General features: G+C 39.5%; 1 protein-coding gene and 2 pseudogenes across 3 annotated transcripts in view; 1 reads left to right on the plus strand and 2 right to left on the minus strand.

Moving 5' to 3' along the window:
* The window catches only part of NR6A1 (nuclear receptor subfamily 6 group A member 1), a 224560-nt gene that overhangs the window by 154969 nt on the left and 50198 nt on the right, over window positions 1-19393 (plus strand). The window contains exon 1 of one of the 3 annotated variants that reach the window (XM_066367185.1): window positions 15871-15989. The exons of the other annotated variants lie outside the window; for them this stretch is intronic. Coding sequence (XP_066223282.1) covers window positions 15974-15989 — 16 coding nt within the window. The 5' untranslated portion in view covers window positions 15871-15973. Of the gene's footprint in view, window positions 1-15870; window positions 15990-19393 lie in introns of those variants that run through there. 3 annotated transcript variants of the gene reach the window in all.
* LOC136396177 (small nucleolar RNA SNORA79) lies at window positions 11586-11713 on the minus strand (annotated as a pseudogene).
* LOC136393541 (U1 small nuclear ribonucleoprotein C-like) lies at window positions 12486-12928 on the minus strand (annotated as a pseudogene).

Raw genomic sequence — 19393 nt, forward strand, 5'->3', positions numbered from 1 at the left:
GAGCTGGAAGCATCAACTCCCATATGTGCCTTGACCAGGCAAGCCCAGGATTTCGAACCGGCGACCTCAGCATTTCCAGGTCGACGCTTTATCCACTGCGCCACCACAGGTCAGGCCTCTTCCCATTTTTTTTTATTGGATTGTTTGTTTGTTGTTGAGTTTTATGAGTTCTTTGTATATTTTGGATATTAGGCCCTTATCTGAGCTGTTGTTTGAAAATATCATTTCCCATTTCATTGGCTGTTTATTTTGTTGTCAGTTTCTCTTGCTGAGCAAAAACTTCTTAGTCTGATGTAGTTCCATTCATTTATTTTTGCCTTCACTTCCCTTGCCTTTGTAGTCAAATTCATAAAATGCTCTTTAAAACCAGGGTCCTAGGCCCTGGCCGGTTGGCTCAGCGGTAGAGCGTCGGCCTAGCGTGCGGAGGACCCGGATTCGATTCCCGGCCAGGGCACACAGGAGAAGTGCCCATTTGCTTCTCCACCCCTCCGCCGCGCCTTCCTCTCTGTCTCTCTCTTCCCCTCCCGCAGCCAAGGCTCCATTGGAGCAAAGATGGCCCGGGCGCTGGGGATGGCTCCTTGGCCTCTGCCCCAGGCGCTAGAGTGGCTCTGGTCGCAACATGGCGACACCCAGGATGGGCAGAGCATCGCCCCCTGGTGGGCAGAGCGTCGCCCCATGGTGGGCGTGCCGGGTGGATCCCGGTCGGGCGCATGCGGGAGTCTGTCTGACTGTCTCTCCCTGTTTCCAGCTTCAGAAAAATGCAAAAAAAAATAAATAAATAAATAAAAAAAAACCAGGGTCCTAGCCTGACTTGTGGTGGTGCAGTGGATAAAGTGTCGGCCCTGGAATGCTGAGGTTGCCTGTTCAAAACCCTGGGCTTGCCCAGTCAAGGCACATATGGGAGTTGAAGCTTCCTGCTCCTCCCCACTCCTCCCTCCCTCCTTCTCTCTCTCTCTCTCTCTCTCTCTCTCTCTCTCTCCTTTAAAGTGAATAAATAAATAAAAATAAAACCAAGGTCTGCGAGTTTAGAATCTATGTCTTCTTCTATGTACTTTATTGTTTCAGGTCTTATATTTAGGTCTTTGATCCATTTTGAATTAATTTTAGTACAGTACAAGGGGACAAACTGTAGTCGAGTTCCATTCTTTTGCATGTGGCTTTCCAGTTTTCCCAGCACCATTTGTTGAAGAGGCTTTCTTTTCTCCATTGTGTGTTGTTGGCCCCTTTATCAAAAATTATTTGACCATATATATGTGGTTTTATTTCTGGACTTTCTATTCTGTTCCATTGGTCTGAGTGTCTATTTTTCTGCCAATATCATGCTGTTTTGATTGTCGTGACTCTATAATATAGTTTGAAGTCAGGTATTGTAATGCCCCCAGCTTCATTCTTTTTCCTTAGGATTGCTTTGGCTATTTGGGTTTTTTTATAGTTCCATATAAATCTGATGATTTTTTTGTTCCATTTTTTTTTAATGTCATTGGAATTTTGATGGGAATTGCATTGAATTTGTATATTGCTTTGGGTAATATGGCCATCTTGATTATATTTATTCTTCCTATCAAAGAACAAACAATATTCTTCCATCTCATTGTATCTTTTTCGATTTCCCTTAACAATGCTTTGTAGTTTTCATTATATAGGTCTTTTACATTCTTTGTTATGTTTATTCCTAGGTTTTTTTTTTTGTTGTTGCAATTGTGAAGGGCATAATTTTTTTGAGTTCGTTCTCAAATGTTTCATTGTTGGCATATAGAAAGGCTATGGACTTTTGTATGTTAATTTTGTATCCTGCGACCTCACTGTATTGGCTTATTGTTTCTAGTAGTCTTTTTGTAGATTCTTTGGGGCTTTCGATGCATAGGATCATATCATCTGCAAAAAGTGATATCTTTACTTCTTCTTTTCCGATATGGATGCCTTTGATTTTTTTGTCTTGTCTGATTGCTCTGGTTAGAACCTCTAGCACCTACATTAAATAAGAGTGGAGAGAGTGGACAATCCTGTCTTCTTCCTGATTTAAGGGGAAAAGCCTTCAGTTTTGTGCCATTTAATATGGTGTCAGCTGATGGTTTATCATATATGGCCTTTATCATGTTGAGGTATTTTCCTTCTATACCCATTTTGTTGAGAGTCTTAAACATAAAATTGTGTTGCATTTTATCGAATGCCTTTTCTGCATCTATTGATAAGATCATGTGGTTTTTGTTCTTAGTTTTGTTGATGTGGTGTATTACGTTAATCGTTTTACGTATGTTGAACCATCCTTGAGATTTTGGGATGAATCCCTCTTGATCATGATGTATTATTTTTTTAATATGTTGTATTCAATTTGCTAGTATTTTGTTTAGTATTTTAGCATCTGTATTCATTAGAGATATTGGTCTGTAGTTTTCTTTTTTTGTGCCATCCTTGCCCGGTTTCGGTATGAGGATTATGTTGGCCTCATAAAATGTGTTTGGAAGTATTGCTTCTTCTTCAATTTTTTGGAAGACTTTGAGTAGAATAGGAACCAAGTCTTCTTTGAATGTTTGATAGAATTCACTAGTATAACCGTCTGGGCCTGGACTTTTATTTTTGGGGAGTTTTTTCATAGTTTTTTCTATTTCTTCCCTACCAATTGGTCTGTTTAGGCTTTGTGCTTCTTCTTGACTCAGCCTAGGAAGGTTGTATTGTTTTAGGAATTTATCCATTTCTTCTAGAGTATTGAATTTAGTGGCATAAAGTTTTTCATAGTATTCTACAATAATTCTTTGTATATCTATGATATCCGTGCTGATTTCTCCTCTTTCATTTTGGATTTTGTTTATGAGTCCTTTCTCTTTTTTCCTTGGTAAATCTTGCCAAGGGTTTGTCAATTTTGTTGATGTTTTCAAAGAACCAGTTCCTTGTTCTATTAATTTTTCTATAGTTTTTCTGTTCTCTATTTCATTTATTTCTGCTCTGATTTTTATTATCTCCTTTCTTCAGCTGGTTTTGGGTTGTCTTTGTTCTTCTTTTTCCAGTTCCTTAAGGTGTGAAGTTAAGTGGTTCACTTGAGCTCTCTCTTGTTTGTTCATATAGGCCTGAAGTGATATGAACTTCCCTCATATCACTGCTTTTGCTGCATCCCATAGATTCTGATATGTCATATTGTCATTTTCATTTGTCCGTATATATCTTTTGATCTCTGCGTTTATTTCTTCTTTGACCCATTCATTTTTTAAAAGTATGTTGTTTAGTTTCCACATTTTTGTGGGGGTTTTTTCCTCTTTTTTTGCAGTTGAATTCTAGTTTCAGGGCTTTATGATCAGAAAATATGCTTGGTATAATTTCGATTTTTCTGAATTTGCTGATGTTATTTTTGTGGCCCAATGTATGGTCAATTCTTGAGAATGATCCATGTACACTGGAGAAAAATGTATACTCTGTCACTTTGGGATGAAATGTCCTGTAGATGTCTATCATATCCAGGTGCTCTAGTGTTTTGCTTAAGGCCAATATATCTTTATTGATTCTCTGTTTGGATGACCGATCTAGAGCCATCAGTGGTGTATTGAGGTCTACAAGTATGATTGTATTTTTGTCAGTTTTTGTTTTAAGGTCAATAAGTAGCTGTCTTATATATTTTGGTGCTCCTTGGTTTGATGCATATATATTAAGAATTGTTATGTCTTCTTGATTCAGCGTCCCCTTAATCATTATGAAATGACCATTTTTGTCTCTGAGTACTTTTGCTGTCTTGTAGTCAGCATTATCAGATATGAGTATTGCTATGCCTGCTTTTTTTGGGATGTTATTTGCTTGGAGTATTGTTTTCCAGCCTTTCACTTTGAATTTGTTTTTATCCTTGTTGCTTAGATGAGTTTCTTGTAGGCAGCATACAGTTGGATTTTCTTTTTTAATCCATTCTGCTACTCTGTGCCTTTTTATTGGTGAGTTTAATCTGTTTACATTTAGTGTAATTATTGACACTTATGGGTTTCCTATTGCCATTTTATACATTGCTTTCTGTTAGTTTTGTGTCTTGTTTGATTCTTCTCTTTTGTTTTTCTATCCTTGTTTTTGTTTGGTTGTATTCCATACATCTTTCCTCTGTTGCTATCTTTTTTAAATCATGTGCTTCTGTGGTGGTTTTTTTAAGAGTGGTTACTATTAAGTAATGAGAAGGGTTCCTACCCTGTTCATTGTAATGCACTATCTTGTGAGTACTTTTGCACAATCGTCCTTTGCTACTGTTAATCTCCGTTCTCTCCCCCTTTTTTTTTTGTTGTTGTTGTCACAGTTTAAATTTGGTTTTATTGTGTTCTTGGTGGAGCTTTTACTTGTGGTTTTGTTTTGTTTTGTTCTTTGTATCTGGTTGGAAAATCCCCTTTAGTAATTCCTGGAGTGGGAGTTTTCTGATGATAAATTCCCTCATCTTTTCTGCATCTGTGAATGTTTTTATTTCTCCTTTGTATTTGAAGGATAGCTTTAATGGGTATAGTATTCTTGGCTGAAAGTTCCTCTCTTTCAGTACTTTAAATATTGGGGTCCACTCTCTTCTAGCTTGTAGAGTTTCTGTTGAGAAATCTGATGATAATCTAATGGGCCTTCCTTTATATGTTGTATTCTTCTTTTCCCTGGCTGCCTTGAGAATTTTTTCTTTGTTGTTGGTTTGTGCCAATTTCATTATGATGTGCCTTGGAGTAGGTTTGTTGGGGTTAAGAAAACTCGTAGTTCTGTTTGCTTCTTGAATTTGAGGCTTTAGTTCTTTCCACAGGCTTGGGAAGTTCTCATCTATTATTTGTTTGAATATGTTCTCCATTCCATTTTCTCTCTCTTCTCCCTCTGATATACCTGTTATTCTTATGTTTTTCTTTTTGATGGAGTCAGACAATTCCTGTAGGGCTTTCTCATTGTTTAAAATTTTTGAATTTCTTTCTTCTCTCTGTTGTGCCTCCAGTTGCTTGTCTTCTATTTCACTAATCCTACCTTCTATCTGGCCTGTTCTATTAGCTAAGCTTGTTACCTCGTTTTTCAGCTCGTGAATTGAGTTTTTCATCTGTGTTTGATTTGTTTTTATAGTTTCAATTTCCTTGGTAATATATTCTTTGTGTTGGTTGAGTTGTTTTCTGAGCTCCCTAAATTGCCTTTCTGTGTTTTCTTGTATATCTCTGAGTATTTTCAGGATTTCTATTCTGAATTCTCTGTCATTTAGCTCTAAGGTTTCCAATATATTAAATTTTTTCTCCATAGATTTTTCCTCATCTATCTGTGCTACCTCTCTGTCTTTTGTATCCATGATATTTGATTTCCTTTTCCTTAATGGCATCTGAGGGTGGTTTTATTGATAGTACTAATGAGAATTAATAAAGAATAAAAAAATAAAAAATAAAATAAATTTTATTCCCCCCCTTTTTTTCTTCTCCTCTCCTCTCCCTTCCTTCTTGAGAAAATCTTGTGGTGAACTGTGAAATATATCGTGTTAAATAGAACAAAAACTACGTATAATGGAGGGCCTGAGTTGGGGAGAAGTGATAAAGGGGCAAAAAAAGGTGTATGGACCCACAAAATGCAAGAAAGGAAAAATTTGGGTCAAGAATAAAATGATTTGCTTTTAGGTGATGGTTAACTAAGAGATATAATGAGAGGAATAAGAGGGAAATAGGAAAAATGGGGAAAAAATTTAAAAATTACTATTGTATTTAGTGGAGCAAAATCTAGGTAAAATGGAGAGCCATGGTTGGGAGCACTGCTAGTGAGTTAAAAAAGCGAAGTAAAAAACCCCTAAAGCGCCACAAAGAAAAATTTGAGTCCCAAATAAAATAATTTGTTTGTGATTGAGGATTGAATGAGAGGATAAGTAAAGGAGAAAAGAAGAAACTAATATAAAGGGAGAAAAAAAGAAAGAGGAAAACACAAAAAGAACAAAAGGAGAGAGTTAAAGGTTTTGGAGTGTAACCCTCATAGAGAGAAAGGAAGAAAAAAGGAAAGATAATGGTAGATGTAACACTTATGGGTAGTGTAGTTCAAGGAGAGGAGAGAGTAAGACCAGCAGAGAATTAAACGACCAAATTGGAAGAGAAAGAAAATAATCAAGACAAGAAGATAAGAGAAACAAACAAACAGATATAGTAAAATGGGATAGGTTATAAAGTCTGTGGATTATTCTTGATTTTGAGAGGTTATCTTCTTGCTTTTTCTTTTCTCTCCCTCTTCCTGGTCTGAGACTCTGTACCCCGGGTTCTGCCCCTGTGGCACGCTTAGGTAGAGGTTTGCAGTTGATAAGTCTCTATGGCGATGTCATATATTGGGCTTCAGTCTGTTGGCAGTCGAGGCTCATTAGCATTTGCAGGCTCCGACAATGAAGAGAGTCCGTTTTCCTGGAGCCTCTCTCCCAGTCTTTCCTTCCTGAATTAGCAGCCTGATGATCCAGCTATGGGGTTGCTGCTGCCTCTGCCTTCACGTTTAGTGTGGAACTTCTGGAGGCTCCAAGGATAGATTTTTCTGTCTCTGGTTGAAGATCTTGTTGAATTTTGGAGGAGATATATCGGTATCGCACCTTACGGCGCCATTTCTCTTACGCTCCCTGAGCACTTTCACATTCAACTTTTTTTGGCAAGACTGCCTCACGGGGTTGTTGAGTTATTCCATTAGGGGATATGTACTATTGTGTTCTCTTTCTTTTTTACAGGGACAGAAGAGTCAGAGAGAGGGATAGACAGACAAAACAGAGAGAGATGAGAAGCATCAATCATTAGTTTTTCATTGCGACACCTTAGTTGTTCATTGATTGCTTTCTCATATGTGCCTTGACCGCGGGCTTTCAGCAGACCGAGTTACCCCTTGCTTGAGCCAGTGACCTTGGGTCTGAGCTGGTGAGCTTTTTTTTTGCTCAAGCCAGTTGAGCCCGTGCTCAAGCTGGCGACCTTGGGGTCTCGAACCTGGGTCCTTCTGCATCCCAGTCTGATGCTCTATCCACTGCGCCATCGCCTGGTCAGACGTGTTCTCTCTTTTTATGTTAGTTGTTGATGACAGTATCTAGGATCCATTATTTCATACCGATATTCTAATTGCAGTATTTCTTACTCATTTGTTAGCAGGAATTAAAAGTAATTTTTTTATTGCTGTTTATTACTCTGGTATATTTCATCTAGGAAAGGCAGAATAAATACTTGATTCTTTCCCTTTATTTAAAATTTTTCAAAATGCTGTGTTGGATCTCTATCTAGTATCTTTCAATGTGAAAAATTAATTTTTTAGTTATTAACTCATGGATTTAAATATTTGTATTTTAGTTCATTATAATTTTTTAAAGAATATTCAAATTGTCCCTTCTATGGTTAGAGAATAACTGGGCAGCTTTTGAGGGGATGGAAGAGATCAGAACAATGACAGGTTGAATGGAGGTGAGAAAAGAGTGAAGAAAAAAGTCCCAGGTTTTTGGCATGGATGGTTGAGGCTATTCACTGAAACGGAGCCCAGAGGGAGGGGAGCAGGTTTTGAAGGGCGGACATGTCAGGATCTGTTTTAGGTGCTTAGGATAGATCCATCTAAATGGAGATGCCCAGAAGGCAGCTAGATATGAAGATGTGAGGGTCAGGGGAGCAATTTGTGACCACAGGACCCATGATAGTGTTCTGTTACTATGTGTAGTTGACTCAGATTGGGTTTATGTATGTTACATTTTGTTTGATAAAAATCAATCACTTTGCAACTGCATACAGGTTCTACCCCAAAGTAAGATTATTATGTCCTTATTGATTTATGCCTGTATTTAGAGTCAGGTTCAATCACTAGTGAAGTAGGAAGGACAGGGTTGGTTGCAGATAGGATTGCTGCTTGGCTGGTTTACAACTGGTCTTGTTGGTTTTCAGATTTATTAAACCCAATCCCTCAATTAGCGGAGAGCAGTGTGTGTGCATGGGATTTACTAGAGGTGGAACTGGGGCTGCATAAACTGGTTTTGGCTTTGCAGGTATGGCCCGGAGCAATCTTTCCCTCCCCCTGTTCTTGCTCCCTGAAGCAACTCTGTTCCTTTCTTCCTTTCTCTAGTCAACAAATACTCATTGAACAGGATCCTGCTTTGTGTCACGCGCTGCAGATACAATGATGAACAGAATAGGGGACAAAATCCCTGCCTTCATGTAGCTTGGAAGCTATTGTGAGATTTATATATGTTAACCAAAAGATCACCAGCTGGGTACACAACACAATAGATATGTTTACCCGAAGCCTATCTGCCCTTATTGATCAATGTCATTCTGTTAAATTTAATTTTCTAAAAAAACAAAAATGAAGGTCACCAGCAGCATATGACTCCACACTACAGGAACTCAACAAATAGGACATAATTGGTCAAAAAGCTTTTACTACCAGTACTGGGCCTTCTGTGTTGGAAGATTATGTCAGGTAGACTTACAAATCAGAAAATATATATAAAGCAAAGGGCCTAACACATAAAGGACTCTGAAGTGGAGTTTGTCTCAGGGTAAAAAAACCTCTTCTGAAGAAGATGGAAGAGTTAAAAAGTGTGAGAATGAAGGAGAATGTGAATGCATCATTAAATTTAAGGAAATCGTTGCACACCCGCCACCCACCCACCCACACAACTGACATACACACCGAGAGCCTTCTAATTGCTGTAGCATATTATGAATGCCTACTATAACCTGAACCCAAGGCTTGACTCTTTGGGGTACATTCAGATAAATAAAGTAGACAGAACTATAAAATAAAAATACTAGGTGATATATATTGTCATGGTGTGGTTTAGGGATTCAGGCAGAATAAAAGAAGGATGTGATTCAACTCTGTGTGATTTGGGGGCTGGCAGGAGGGAGGCTTAAAATACCTCACAGTGGAGATGATATTTAAATTAGTCCAGAAAGGTGAGTAGTGGTAGAGGAGAGTGAGGAAGCAATAAGGAAGTAGTGAGAAGAGCTTTCCAGGCAGATGGACACCTGCACTGCAGGTGGGTCAGTATGGCTCCAGTGATGGGTGCTTATGGGGTCGGGGGTAAATGAAGCCGAGAAATCAGAGGCTGGGTGATAAAGGGTTTGGGGAGGTGGACCTTGTATATTGTAGGTGCCTGGGAGCCATTGACTGGGTACAGTGAAGTCATGCCACAGTTATTAGGGGTTTTTATCCTGCAGGAAGGAGTTACTTGTAGGCGGAGGCCAGTTTTGTGTCACCTGACATTTTTTCCCCCTCAAGGTCAGGCTGATGGGTAGATAAGCAAATAGAATAACTTAAGAAGTTGGGACTGAGGCCAGAGTTGATCGGGAAAGTACTGGGCTTCAAGTGGTCTTCTTTTTTAGGGGCATCGAAGGGGAAAGGCTTTCTTCTGTCCAATTGCCTGCTCCCAAATCTTGCTTTTTACTACTTTGATTTTTTTTTTTTTTTTACTTAATTTCCACATGTTGTTTAACAACAGTTGAAGATGTTGCAATATTCAGAGTTACAATATTTATTTTCATTATTTCTGGGCTGGTCTGGGTCTTAATTGTGAAGGTGAACAGGTAGGGGTGCCATATTGGAATAAGTAAATCCAACTTGTTCAGACCTCTCAGGACATATGATATTTGCTTGCATTTATGTTTGTGTACTGTATATCTGATTCTTTTTCTTTTCGTTCAAAAAGAAAATGAAGTAAACTGGGCTTATTTATATTATAATCTGTTCTTGATTGTGATACATGAGAAACTCATGCACAAAATCTTGACGGGGTAATTTATGGAATGTTTTTTTTTTTTTTTTTAATTTTATTTATTCATTTTTAGAGAGGAGACAGAGAGAGGGAGAGAGAGAGAAGGGGGAGGAGCAGGAAGCATCAACTCCCATATGTGCCTTGACCAGGCAAGCCCAGGGTTTCGAACCAGCGACCTCAGCATTTCTAGGTCGATGCTTTATCCACTGCGCCACCACAGGTCAGGCTATGGAATGTTTTTTAATGGAAGGAGGGCTTACTTTTTTTTAGGTTCTTCAATTTGTGGGTGGGAAACGAATTGATTTAAATACCCATATTTAAATTTCTTTGATTGTCTCAGAAATGTCTTTACAGTTGAATTGTTCAAATCAGGATCCAAATAAGGTACATACATTGCATTTGATTATATATGAAGCTATTTTTAAAAATATTTTATTTAGCCTGACCAGGTGGTGGCGCAGTCGTAGAGCATTGGACTGGCATGCAGAGGACCCAGGTTCGAAATCCCGAGGTCACCAGCTTGGACCCAAGGTCGCTGGCTCAAGCAAGAGGTTACTCGGTCTGCTGAAGGCCCACGGTCAAGGCACATATGAAAAAGCAATCAATGAACAACTAAGGTGTCGCAATGAAAAACTAATAATTGATGGTTCTCATCTCTCTCCGTTCCTGTCAATCTGTTCCTACCTATCCCTCTCTCTGACTCTGTCTCTGTAAAAAAAAAAAAATTATTTTTATTTATTGATTTTAGAGAGAGAAAAGAAAGAGAGAGAAAAAAAGGTGTGTGTGGGGGGGGGGGTGAGGAGCATCAACTTATCGTTGCTTTAGTTTAGTTTTTCATTGATTGATTCTCATATGTGCCTTAACCCGGGTAAGCCCAGGGTTTCGAACTGGCGACCTCAGCGTTCCAGGTCAACACTCTATCCACTGGGCCACCACAGGTCAAGCTATATAAAGCTGTTCTTAAATCACACCTTGTAGCCTTTTTTTCCATACCCAATCATGTTATCCTTTTACATACAGATTTAATTCCTGACTTTATAGCGTAGGCATTAAAAAGTCTTTTGAGGTCTTCCCAATTCTTCCTTTGAGTCCTGAAATATCTTTTCTGTCTACTTTCAAAACTCCTAGGTCTGTTTCTTCTTCTCTTTCTCTAACACAGTACATACCTCTGTTTCAGTCTCAGAGATCTTGTTGCCATTTATTTGTTTAGTGTACTTGTACTACAAGCAGGTAGTATGGGGTGGTGGAAAATGCGGCTGGCGAGAGAGCAGATAGCAGCTCTAAGGCAGGGGTGACATAAAATTAATTTGTTACCTCAGCCAGCATTGTGCCTAGCTCATAGGAAACACTCAGCAAATGTTTGTAGAACTGGATTTAAAAACCTAGTTCCTGAAATATATTTAGTTTAAAACTCTTAGTTTTTAGTTTACTGAACTATGAATTCCCCTTTCCAACTACAGGAGTCGTAAGCAAAACTGGAAATTATATCTAAGTATGTTCTTTGCTGCTTCTGTTCTTTTTCTGCACTTAGGAGGTTTGCTCGTTAGTCCCATGGTATAGACTTTAACTTGGCTATGTTTCATTATTCCTGTTTAGTTGAATTAAAAACCCTTTCCCTCGCTATAGGGAATGTCTGTATCAAGGGTCTGACGGATAAGAATCCTAGAGCTTGGAGTCTTATTTTTTCTGGTTTGCAAGGTTAAAAGGGAATTTAAACCATTATCTGTATATTTCTGGTTTTCAAAAATGGATCATTCCCCTCCATCAGAGAGATCCTATAGCTTTCACTTTGTATCAGACTTTCATTGAAACTTCTTAGACACAAATAAGGTGGAAGTGATTCTAGTTACTGTGTGGCCACTAGAATTGCTACCTTTTGTTTTACATTGAAGGACTAAGCATATTATTTTTTTACAAGTGTTTGATTCCACAGATTTTGGAGAATAAACAGATAATCCCATTATCCTAGTACTCTCTGAGTGAAGAAAATAAAATCTTACTTTATGATGACCTAAAACCCTAGGGCCAGGCTGGATAAGCATATTACACCTGGACAACCCCCTTTAGCTTCAGAATCTGCAATCTTCTTTGAAAGCTGCCATTTGGATTAACAAACAAATGGGAAATGATCTTGAATAGTAACCAATAGAGAGCATTAGGGTGCCAAGTGACAGATTCCACAACCACTCCAAGAAGGGTCTCTTTTTTTTCTGGAGTCTAGAAAGAGACTTTTCATTTCTGTCCCTGATATGTGGTATAATGGAGAATATGCGGGACTAAGTAAGATACTTGGTTTTCTTCTCAGTTGGTCTGATGACGCCTGCCTCTTTCTTTGGGCCTCAGTTTCCCCATCTTTAGAATAAAAGTGGAACCTGTCTTTTGCAAGGTTAACTAAGGCTCTGCTATTCACAAGTTGGACTGTGATACTGAAATCTAGTAGACGCAGTATGCAAATGCAGGTGACGGTTGGATGCAGAATTTTGTCCATCTCCTTCTCTACATTACAAAGCTAATACTAGCAAGCAGAAAACGTGTGCTGAGATCTTACTTTGTTTTCTCCTCTTCCTACTCATCAATTCCAAGAATCGTTTTAATTTTTTTTTAACTAAACGAGTTGACAATTTAATTTTCACATTTCACAATACAAATGGAAATTGCTTTTATCCCACTGCTCTTCTCCAAAACTCTTCTCTCTTTGATAGGAAGAGGGAGTGGGTCTTCCTTGTCACACTGTTAGAGGAGACCCAGCGTCACTGCACCACGATCTCCCCGTGAAGGTAGACTAAGAAATATAACACTGATAGAAAGAGGCTCCTTATCTCTCTGGTCGAGTCATTCTTGGCCGAGTGGACACCATCATAGGATAGGCGGGAGGTCTCATCATTGGGGGCCCAGGCATCATTGGCATGTGCCCTCCCATAGGTATCCTCATTCCAGGAGCAAGTCCCACTGGCTTCCTCCCAGGAGGAGGAGGACCCAGAAGACTGGGCGGAGGTGGGGTCCTAGCCCCTGCAGGGGGAGGAGCAGAGAATGGAGTAGGAGGTATCTCTCCGTTCTGAAATGCTGCGGTGGTTTTGCCAGTCAGGTTCTGAGCCTGCTCTTTCATCCATTTCTGACAGTCGTCTCACATTCTCTGTGTTTCCTGCCACTGCATTGTGCCTTTCTCACAGATGGAGAGTCGTTGGTGAGGTATGTATCACAGTCGTCACGATAAAACTTGGGCGTGTTGTTCGCAAGCCATGGGCCACTCGGTTCCATGCCGCCAGAAAATCTATAATCTTTTTAAATGATTTTTTTTTCTCTGCAGTGGTTTTTAACGATCTTACTGGGAGCCTTAGTTAATTTAAGATTTAGAGTTAGTCTTTTGTATTTACATGGTCAGGGAGATGCATGTCATGTTCTCTTCCCCCTTCCTCTCAGTAGAGTCTATAAAGGGCTCAAAAACCCCGTGGGACTGAGGATGCTGAAGAAATATGACTGTACAAAGTTAAGACTTACCTGTCTTCTTAACCTATGTTAAAGATTTGTTCTCTGGCTTATGGGTGCATCAAGGATTATTACTAAGATCCACCCTTAAAAATCAATAACAGTGCTTGGTCTTGATATTAGGAGCCAGACTAATAGCTTTCCATTTCATCCTTTTCTCCAAAGATTGAAGCCAGAAAAGCAAAGAGGCTTACTACACCTCTGCTGTGTATAGGGATTGCGTGCAGATAAACCTTCATCCTTCAGAGAAACAGCTATTCTTTGAATGAGTATTCCCAGTCAAATAGCTGTTTGTTGATGGACTTTCCCCTTGTTCTGCCTTTTCCCTCTCATTCTATTTATAGTTACTTTACTAAAATTATTAGAGCTACATTAAGTTCCACAGGGATTGAACCTTGACTGATGGTGGTGCAGTGGATAGAGCATCAACCTGGAATGCTGAGGTCACGTTTGAAACCCCAAGATTGCCAGCTTGAGTGCGGGGTCGCTGGCTTGAGTGTGTTATCATCTATGTCAGGGGTCCCCAAACTACGGCCCGTGGGCCGCATGCGGCCCCCTGAGACCATTTATCCAGCCCCCGCCGCACACCCGGTGCACACCCAATGCACCTCTTTCATTGGTGGTCAGTGAGAGGAGCATAGTTCCCATTGAAATACTGGTCAGTTTGTTGATTTAAATTTACTTGTTCTCTATTTTAAATATTGTATTCGTTCCCATTTTGTTTTTTTACTTTAAAATAAGATATGTGTAGTGTGCATAGGGATTTGTTCATAGTTTTTTTATAGTCCAGGCCCTCCAACAATCTGAGGGATAGTGAACTGGCCCCCTGTGTAAAAAGTTTGGGGACCCCTGATCTATGTGGTCCCAAGGTTGCTGGCTTGAGCAAGGAAGGGCTCACTGGCTCAGCTTAAACCTCCCAGTCAAGGCACATATGAGAAGCCATCAATGAACAGCTAAAGTGAAGCAACTATGTGTTAATGCTTCTCTCTCTCTCTCTCTCTTTCCCTCTCTTTCCCTCCCCACTCCCCCATAAATAAATTTTAAAAAAAGAATGATTGAAGACTTACAAACAAAAAGTTCCACAGCCCTGACTAGATAGCTCAGTTGGTTAGAGAGAGCATCTTCCTGAAGCTCAGAGGTTGCCAGTTCGATCCTTGGTCAGGGCACATACAGGAACAGATCGATGTGCCCCCCCCCCCCCCCGCCTCCTCTCTCCTCCTCTCTCCTTCTCTCTCCTTCCTCTCTTCCTCTGTCTCTAAAATCAATAAAATAAAACATTTTTTAAAAAGTTCCACAGGGATTGAGAAGAAAATACATACAGTAATCTTTTGAATGGGTAGGGTGAGTGGGATGGGAGTAGGAAAAGCTGGTTGATGTGTTGGTGTTTGGGGTGAGACTTATAATGGCAGTGGCAGAATATTTATTTTTAGGCAGGTAAATTATAGCCTTTTCTCCTTCTGTAAATCATGGTCACTTTTATAAGTCCTGCTCTGTAAGATCACCCTAATGCTCTCTATGGGTTGGAAATGCCCTATAGTAACAGTGGAAGCAATATTTAAGTTACATGGCTGCCAAGGGACAGATTCCACTTCCACCCCAAGAAGAGTCTCTTTTTTTCTGGAACACTGCTGTAAAAAGTACCTGGCTTTTAAGTTATTCTCAAGGCTAGAGTGAAAGGGAGATTTCATAGGATGAAACACTTTGTGCATTTAAAAAGCAATTATCTACAGGAGTCATTCTGTTTTGGGGCTATCCCACCAATTCGGTGGAACTTTCCCTCTTATTGGGTTCGGATATTTGAGTGGATTGCTGGATGTTTGGCATCAGGTGTTGTTAGCGTATGACACAGATGTGTCAGCATTGCAGCTCTGTGGCAGGGTTTGAACGGTGGACGTGCACACCTGGTATAACGCACTCTGCCATGCATTACTGGTGTGGTTCACAAAGCAGGGAGACATAGCTTAACAATTGCTTAAGATCTTAGGAGTTTTAAAGGAATGAAGCAGGAAGCTTACTCAAAGATTTAAGAATTTGGCTGGGGGCAGGGGATGGAATTTCTAACCTTTGCTTTCTAAAAGATTCTGCAGACCTAGTTTCCTTTCTCCCCATTCTTTCAGACTAGTGTATATAACCAGGGCATGGAAATTAAGGACCAAAGTTAAAGTGAACCCTGCAAATAACTCAGAGCTCCGTGTTGTAATTTGCTCAGGAAAATTTGCCTTGTCATTGTTTATTACAATGACAAAAGGCAGGGAATCCCACTCCTCCCCCCAACCCCCTCCAAACATGCATAACATGGAATTTTTGTTTGTCTTTTGCTTGTGTCAAAGGTTTCAACTCAAATGTTCTAATCCGGAGTATAGAATAGCTCTTGAAAAAAAGAAGGGGAAGAAAAATCCCGCATATTAGAATTTTAAAAAATTAAATGAAAACCAGGTCCTTCTAAAACATTCCCTTTTAATTTTAGAATCTCAGTTTAAAGAACATCAGAGGAGTATTTCTCCTTAAATGTTTCCATTATAGTTTTCATAGAGACATGCTAGGCAGTATTGTTAACTAAAGAAAATAAGTCCATCAGTTCCACTTAGATAACCTTTGGTAATAAACGAACTCCATACACGTTGTGACCTTAGCGCCTGAACTTTCTAATCACATGACCGGTTTGTAAACTGACCTGTGAGGATGACTGTTGTAGTCCCTGTTAAGAGAGAGAAATTGGCCAAGTGTCGGAAGGGTGGTCATCAAGCTGGACTTGTTCTGTAATCTGTTTCTTCATGGCTGCAATAGAACTTCTCAACAAACTCCCAGAAGCATGAAATGGAGACATGGGAAGGTAAGGGAACTGACTGTTTAAGACTGGGGCCAAATCTACCGTTTAGAAATTTTCTTTGAAGGTTTAAAGCAAATAGTAGCCTTGGGGGAGGAGGGAGGCAGTCCACTCCTCTTTTGTGTTTTGGCAGAATTCAGCCAACAAATTTTCATGTACAGAGCAACTGGCTGTAAACGTTTTGGAATAGAGAAAGTCGAGAGAAACAATTGAATTGATTGTTGTGGTTGATGTTTTTAAGAGAAAACGCAGAGTAAAAGGAAAGACAACTTAAATTTTTAGTGACTTGAAAAAAAATTTTAAACTTTATTTTACATCACAGTCCTTAAGTAAAGTTTGCATTTTAAAAGAATTGTTCTGTTTACGTCTTGACAGAATTTGTTTATATTTTAAATTCTTTAATCCAGGTCACCCCATCTGCCAAAGCCTTATTTAGTACTGTTAATTATAGATAGTGCTGGGATCATGAGGCGATTGATAAGGTAACTTTATTCCCTTTGGGTAATTTAGATACTTGACAGTTTGGGGCATAAGATTAAGCCATTGCTAATTTGTTTTTAAGTAGGTTGTTCTTAAAATGGTTAAATATTCTCTCTTTCTCTTTCATTAATAGCCCCTAGTTAGTGTTGCAATTCATATACTTGGAGATAGGCTCCCACTTGTGTGCTAGTGCCCCAAACCGTTTGGGGAGAGGCAGGAAAGTCGTACACAGCTAAAAATGAATCTTAGTATTAAAAATGTGCTGTTTTTGTTGCTGTGTTTATCAAGTACGGAGCCTTAAGAATTTGCCCAGAGTTTGGTTTCTTACAGGCAAGCACTGCTGAGCTGTAGCCAGAAGAGTAGCATACTCTGAGGAAGTTGGTAAATTTCTAGGGCATTAACCTATGAAATTGCTCATCCTGGGAAAGCTTCCCAGCCCCTTGCAGCATGGCTAACATCTGCCACAGACAGCTTTGCAGCTTCAGTCTCACTCAGGATGGATGCCCAAACCAGGGATGTGGGACGGGACCCTTCTCCTAACATTCTTATTTATAGTGACACTTTATAGTAATACTCCCTTACATGTTCTTAATATGCCAGAATTGGTTTTTATTGTAAAGTAGTGAAAACAACAAAGTTTGCAGAAATTATCAATTACATGCAAGACCTGTTTGTTTGTTTATTTTTTTTTTAATCTCAAACAGCCTCTCTCCTTTCCCCAATTCACACAGAAATTCTTTGTTAAATGATTCTGGATATACCAGCTTTTCCAGAAAGGAGCAGTTTAAGAAGGGAGATTTGCTCTGGCCCCAGAGGAATGGAGTTTAGGGTTAGCAGAGATACCAGAGCAATGGTTACTTGAGCTTGGAAGCGGCAGCTCTGGAGGATTTGGCTTTTTTCCCCAGCCAGCTTGAATCTCTTAGTGATACACGGTCCTCAAGTTCTGAAAGAGAAAAAAGGTTTGAACAGAAAGTTCTCCCTCAATGCTTATTTAATTAAGGATTGAAACGTTGATTTTTCTTAGCTGTCCAATGGCAGAAAAAATAACTTATGGTACTAAAACAAGAACTTTTATAAAACAAGGAAGCGAATTTTTAGATTTTCACCGGAATCTTTCTTAACAGAATTTCTAGTAAAGCAAAATGAATTAATCCCAGCTGAAGGAGGTCTCTGGAAACTTAAAAAGTAAAATCAAACTACTTACAAAAGAGACCAGTGAAAATGGCTACTGTAAAAAGCGTTGCTTGGTTTTAGATATTGGGCCCTTGTCCATTTAAATTAACCTTTGTCACAGCTGGGCATACAAATGTTTTGTTTTAGTTCACAGAGGGTTAACTCTATTCAAGCTTTCACTGTGGCAGGCCTGATCTGTGGAGTCATACAATCTGGTCTTTCAGCCCTGCCAGTCGCTAGGCAGGAAGTCTTATTTCTTAAGCTATCTTTCAGAATGGGGGGTTGGGATTTGGAGAAAGGTGGGGGAAGGGCCTTGGAGCATCTGTAAGGATCAATAACAGAGAGCGAGCCGCAAGAGAGGCCATTGTGCACACTTCAAGATAGATGCAGCCCTTGTGCACAGCCCCTGCCTGGCAGGACAGACACCTAAAACCGAAACAATGCCACCAGATGAATTCCCAGTGAAAATCAGATGGCTCTTAAAGAGAAACAATACTTAAGAATGCCCTTTTAATGTTGGAAATAGTCTCATTTCTCAACTTGCTAGAATCAGGCAATCCCCACCTGAAATAACTCCAAATTGATTTTTAAATGCCTTTTGTCCTCTTGCTAATACTGTATTGAATTGGGGAGGGTGATCATTTTGGTCCTTAGTCTATGCATCAAAGCATTAAGTAATCGAGTAATCCTTTTTTTCTTTTTTTTTTCTCTTTCTTTCTTTCTTTCTTTCTTTTTCTTTCTTTCTCTATCTCTTCTTTCTTTCTTTCTTTCTTTCTCTCTCTCTCTCTCCTCTCTCTCTCTCTCTTTCTTTCTTTCTTTCTTTCTCCTTTTCTTTTCTTTCTTTCCCTCCCTCTTTCTTTTCTTCTTTCCCTCCCTCCCTCCCTCCCTCCCTCCCTCCCTTCCTTCCTTCCTTCCTTCCTTCCTTCCTTCCTTCCTTCCTTCCTTCCTCCTTCCTTCCTTCCTTCCTTCCTAAATCCTTCCTTCTTTCCTTCCCTCTCTCTCTTTTTTTTGCTTTCCTTCTTTCTTTTTTATTCTAATGTTTGCTTTACCATATTGGTGTTGGAGGCACCATAAAGGGAATGAAAAACAAATTTTGGTTAGGATTTGAGCAACACATGTTTGAAATCCCTCCCCTAACAGCTGGTATTGGCTCTTGAAAGTTCAGCTGAGCTAAACAGATGCTCCTGGTGTGTTATTTTGAGATAATTTAAACCAGACTTGTAGCCAAGAAATATACAAAAATCATAGGTCTTATTTTTAAATGCATTTAAGTTGTGATATCATGCCACATTTAATGCATATTATATTTGTGTTAAACAGAGATACCAGAGCTTGGGAAAGTGAGCAGTTCCACCAATGAAATTAAGATTTTTAAAAGCGTTACCAAGAAAGTTGTTCTTTTACTCCAGCCCAGATTTTCATATTTCAAATTCCCCTTTCCCAAGCCCAACTGTAACATTCCTGTTCTACTGTATCCGTTTTCAGCAGACTAAGGCAGTAATTCAGTAGATACTTTTATGATGCAAATTCTTTATGGCAGTTGGAAAGAGTAATGGAGTCATTGCTGCTTCTCTTCCACTAAACCCCCAAAGTATTGGTGACAACTGATGGTAACAGCTGTGGAAAATGGAATTATAAAGAGCATCTAATATCCTTCTCCCAATTTGAATCTTCCAGGAATAAATGCATAAATAAATTGGCAGTGGCGGGGTGGGGGGCATGGTGTGACTTACAAACAGACAAATGGAATAAGGGAG

The sequence above is a fragment of the Saccopteryx leptura genome, chromosome 2, assembly GCF_036850995.1.
Source record: "Saccopteryx leptura isolate mSacLep1 chromosome 2, mSacLep1_pri_phased_curated, whole genome shotgun sequence".
In the NCBI taxonomy this organism is placed as follows: domain Eukaryota; kingdom Metazoa; phylum Chordata; class Mammalia; order Chiroptera; family Emballonuridae; genus Saccopteryx; species Saccopteryx leptura.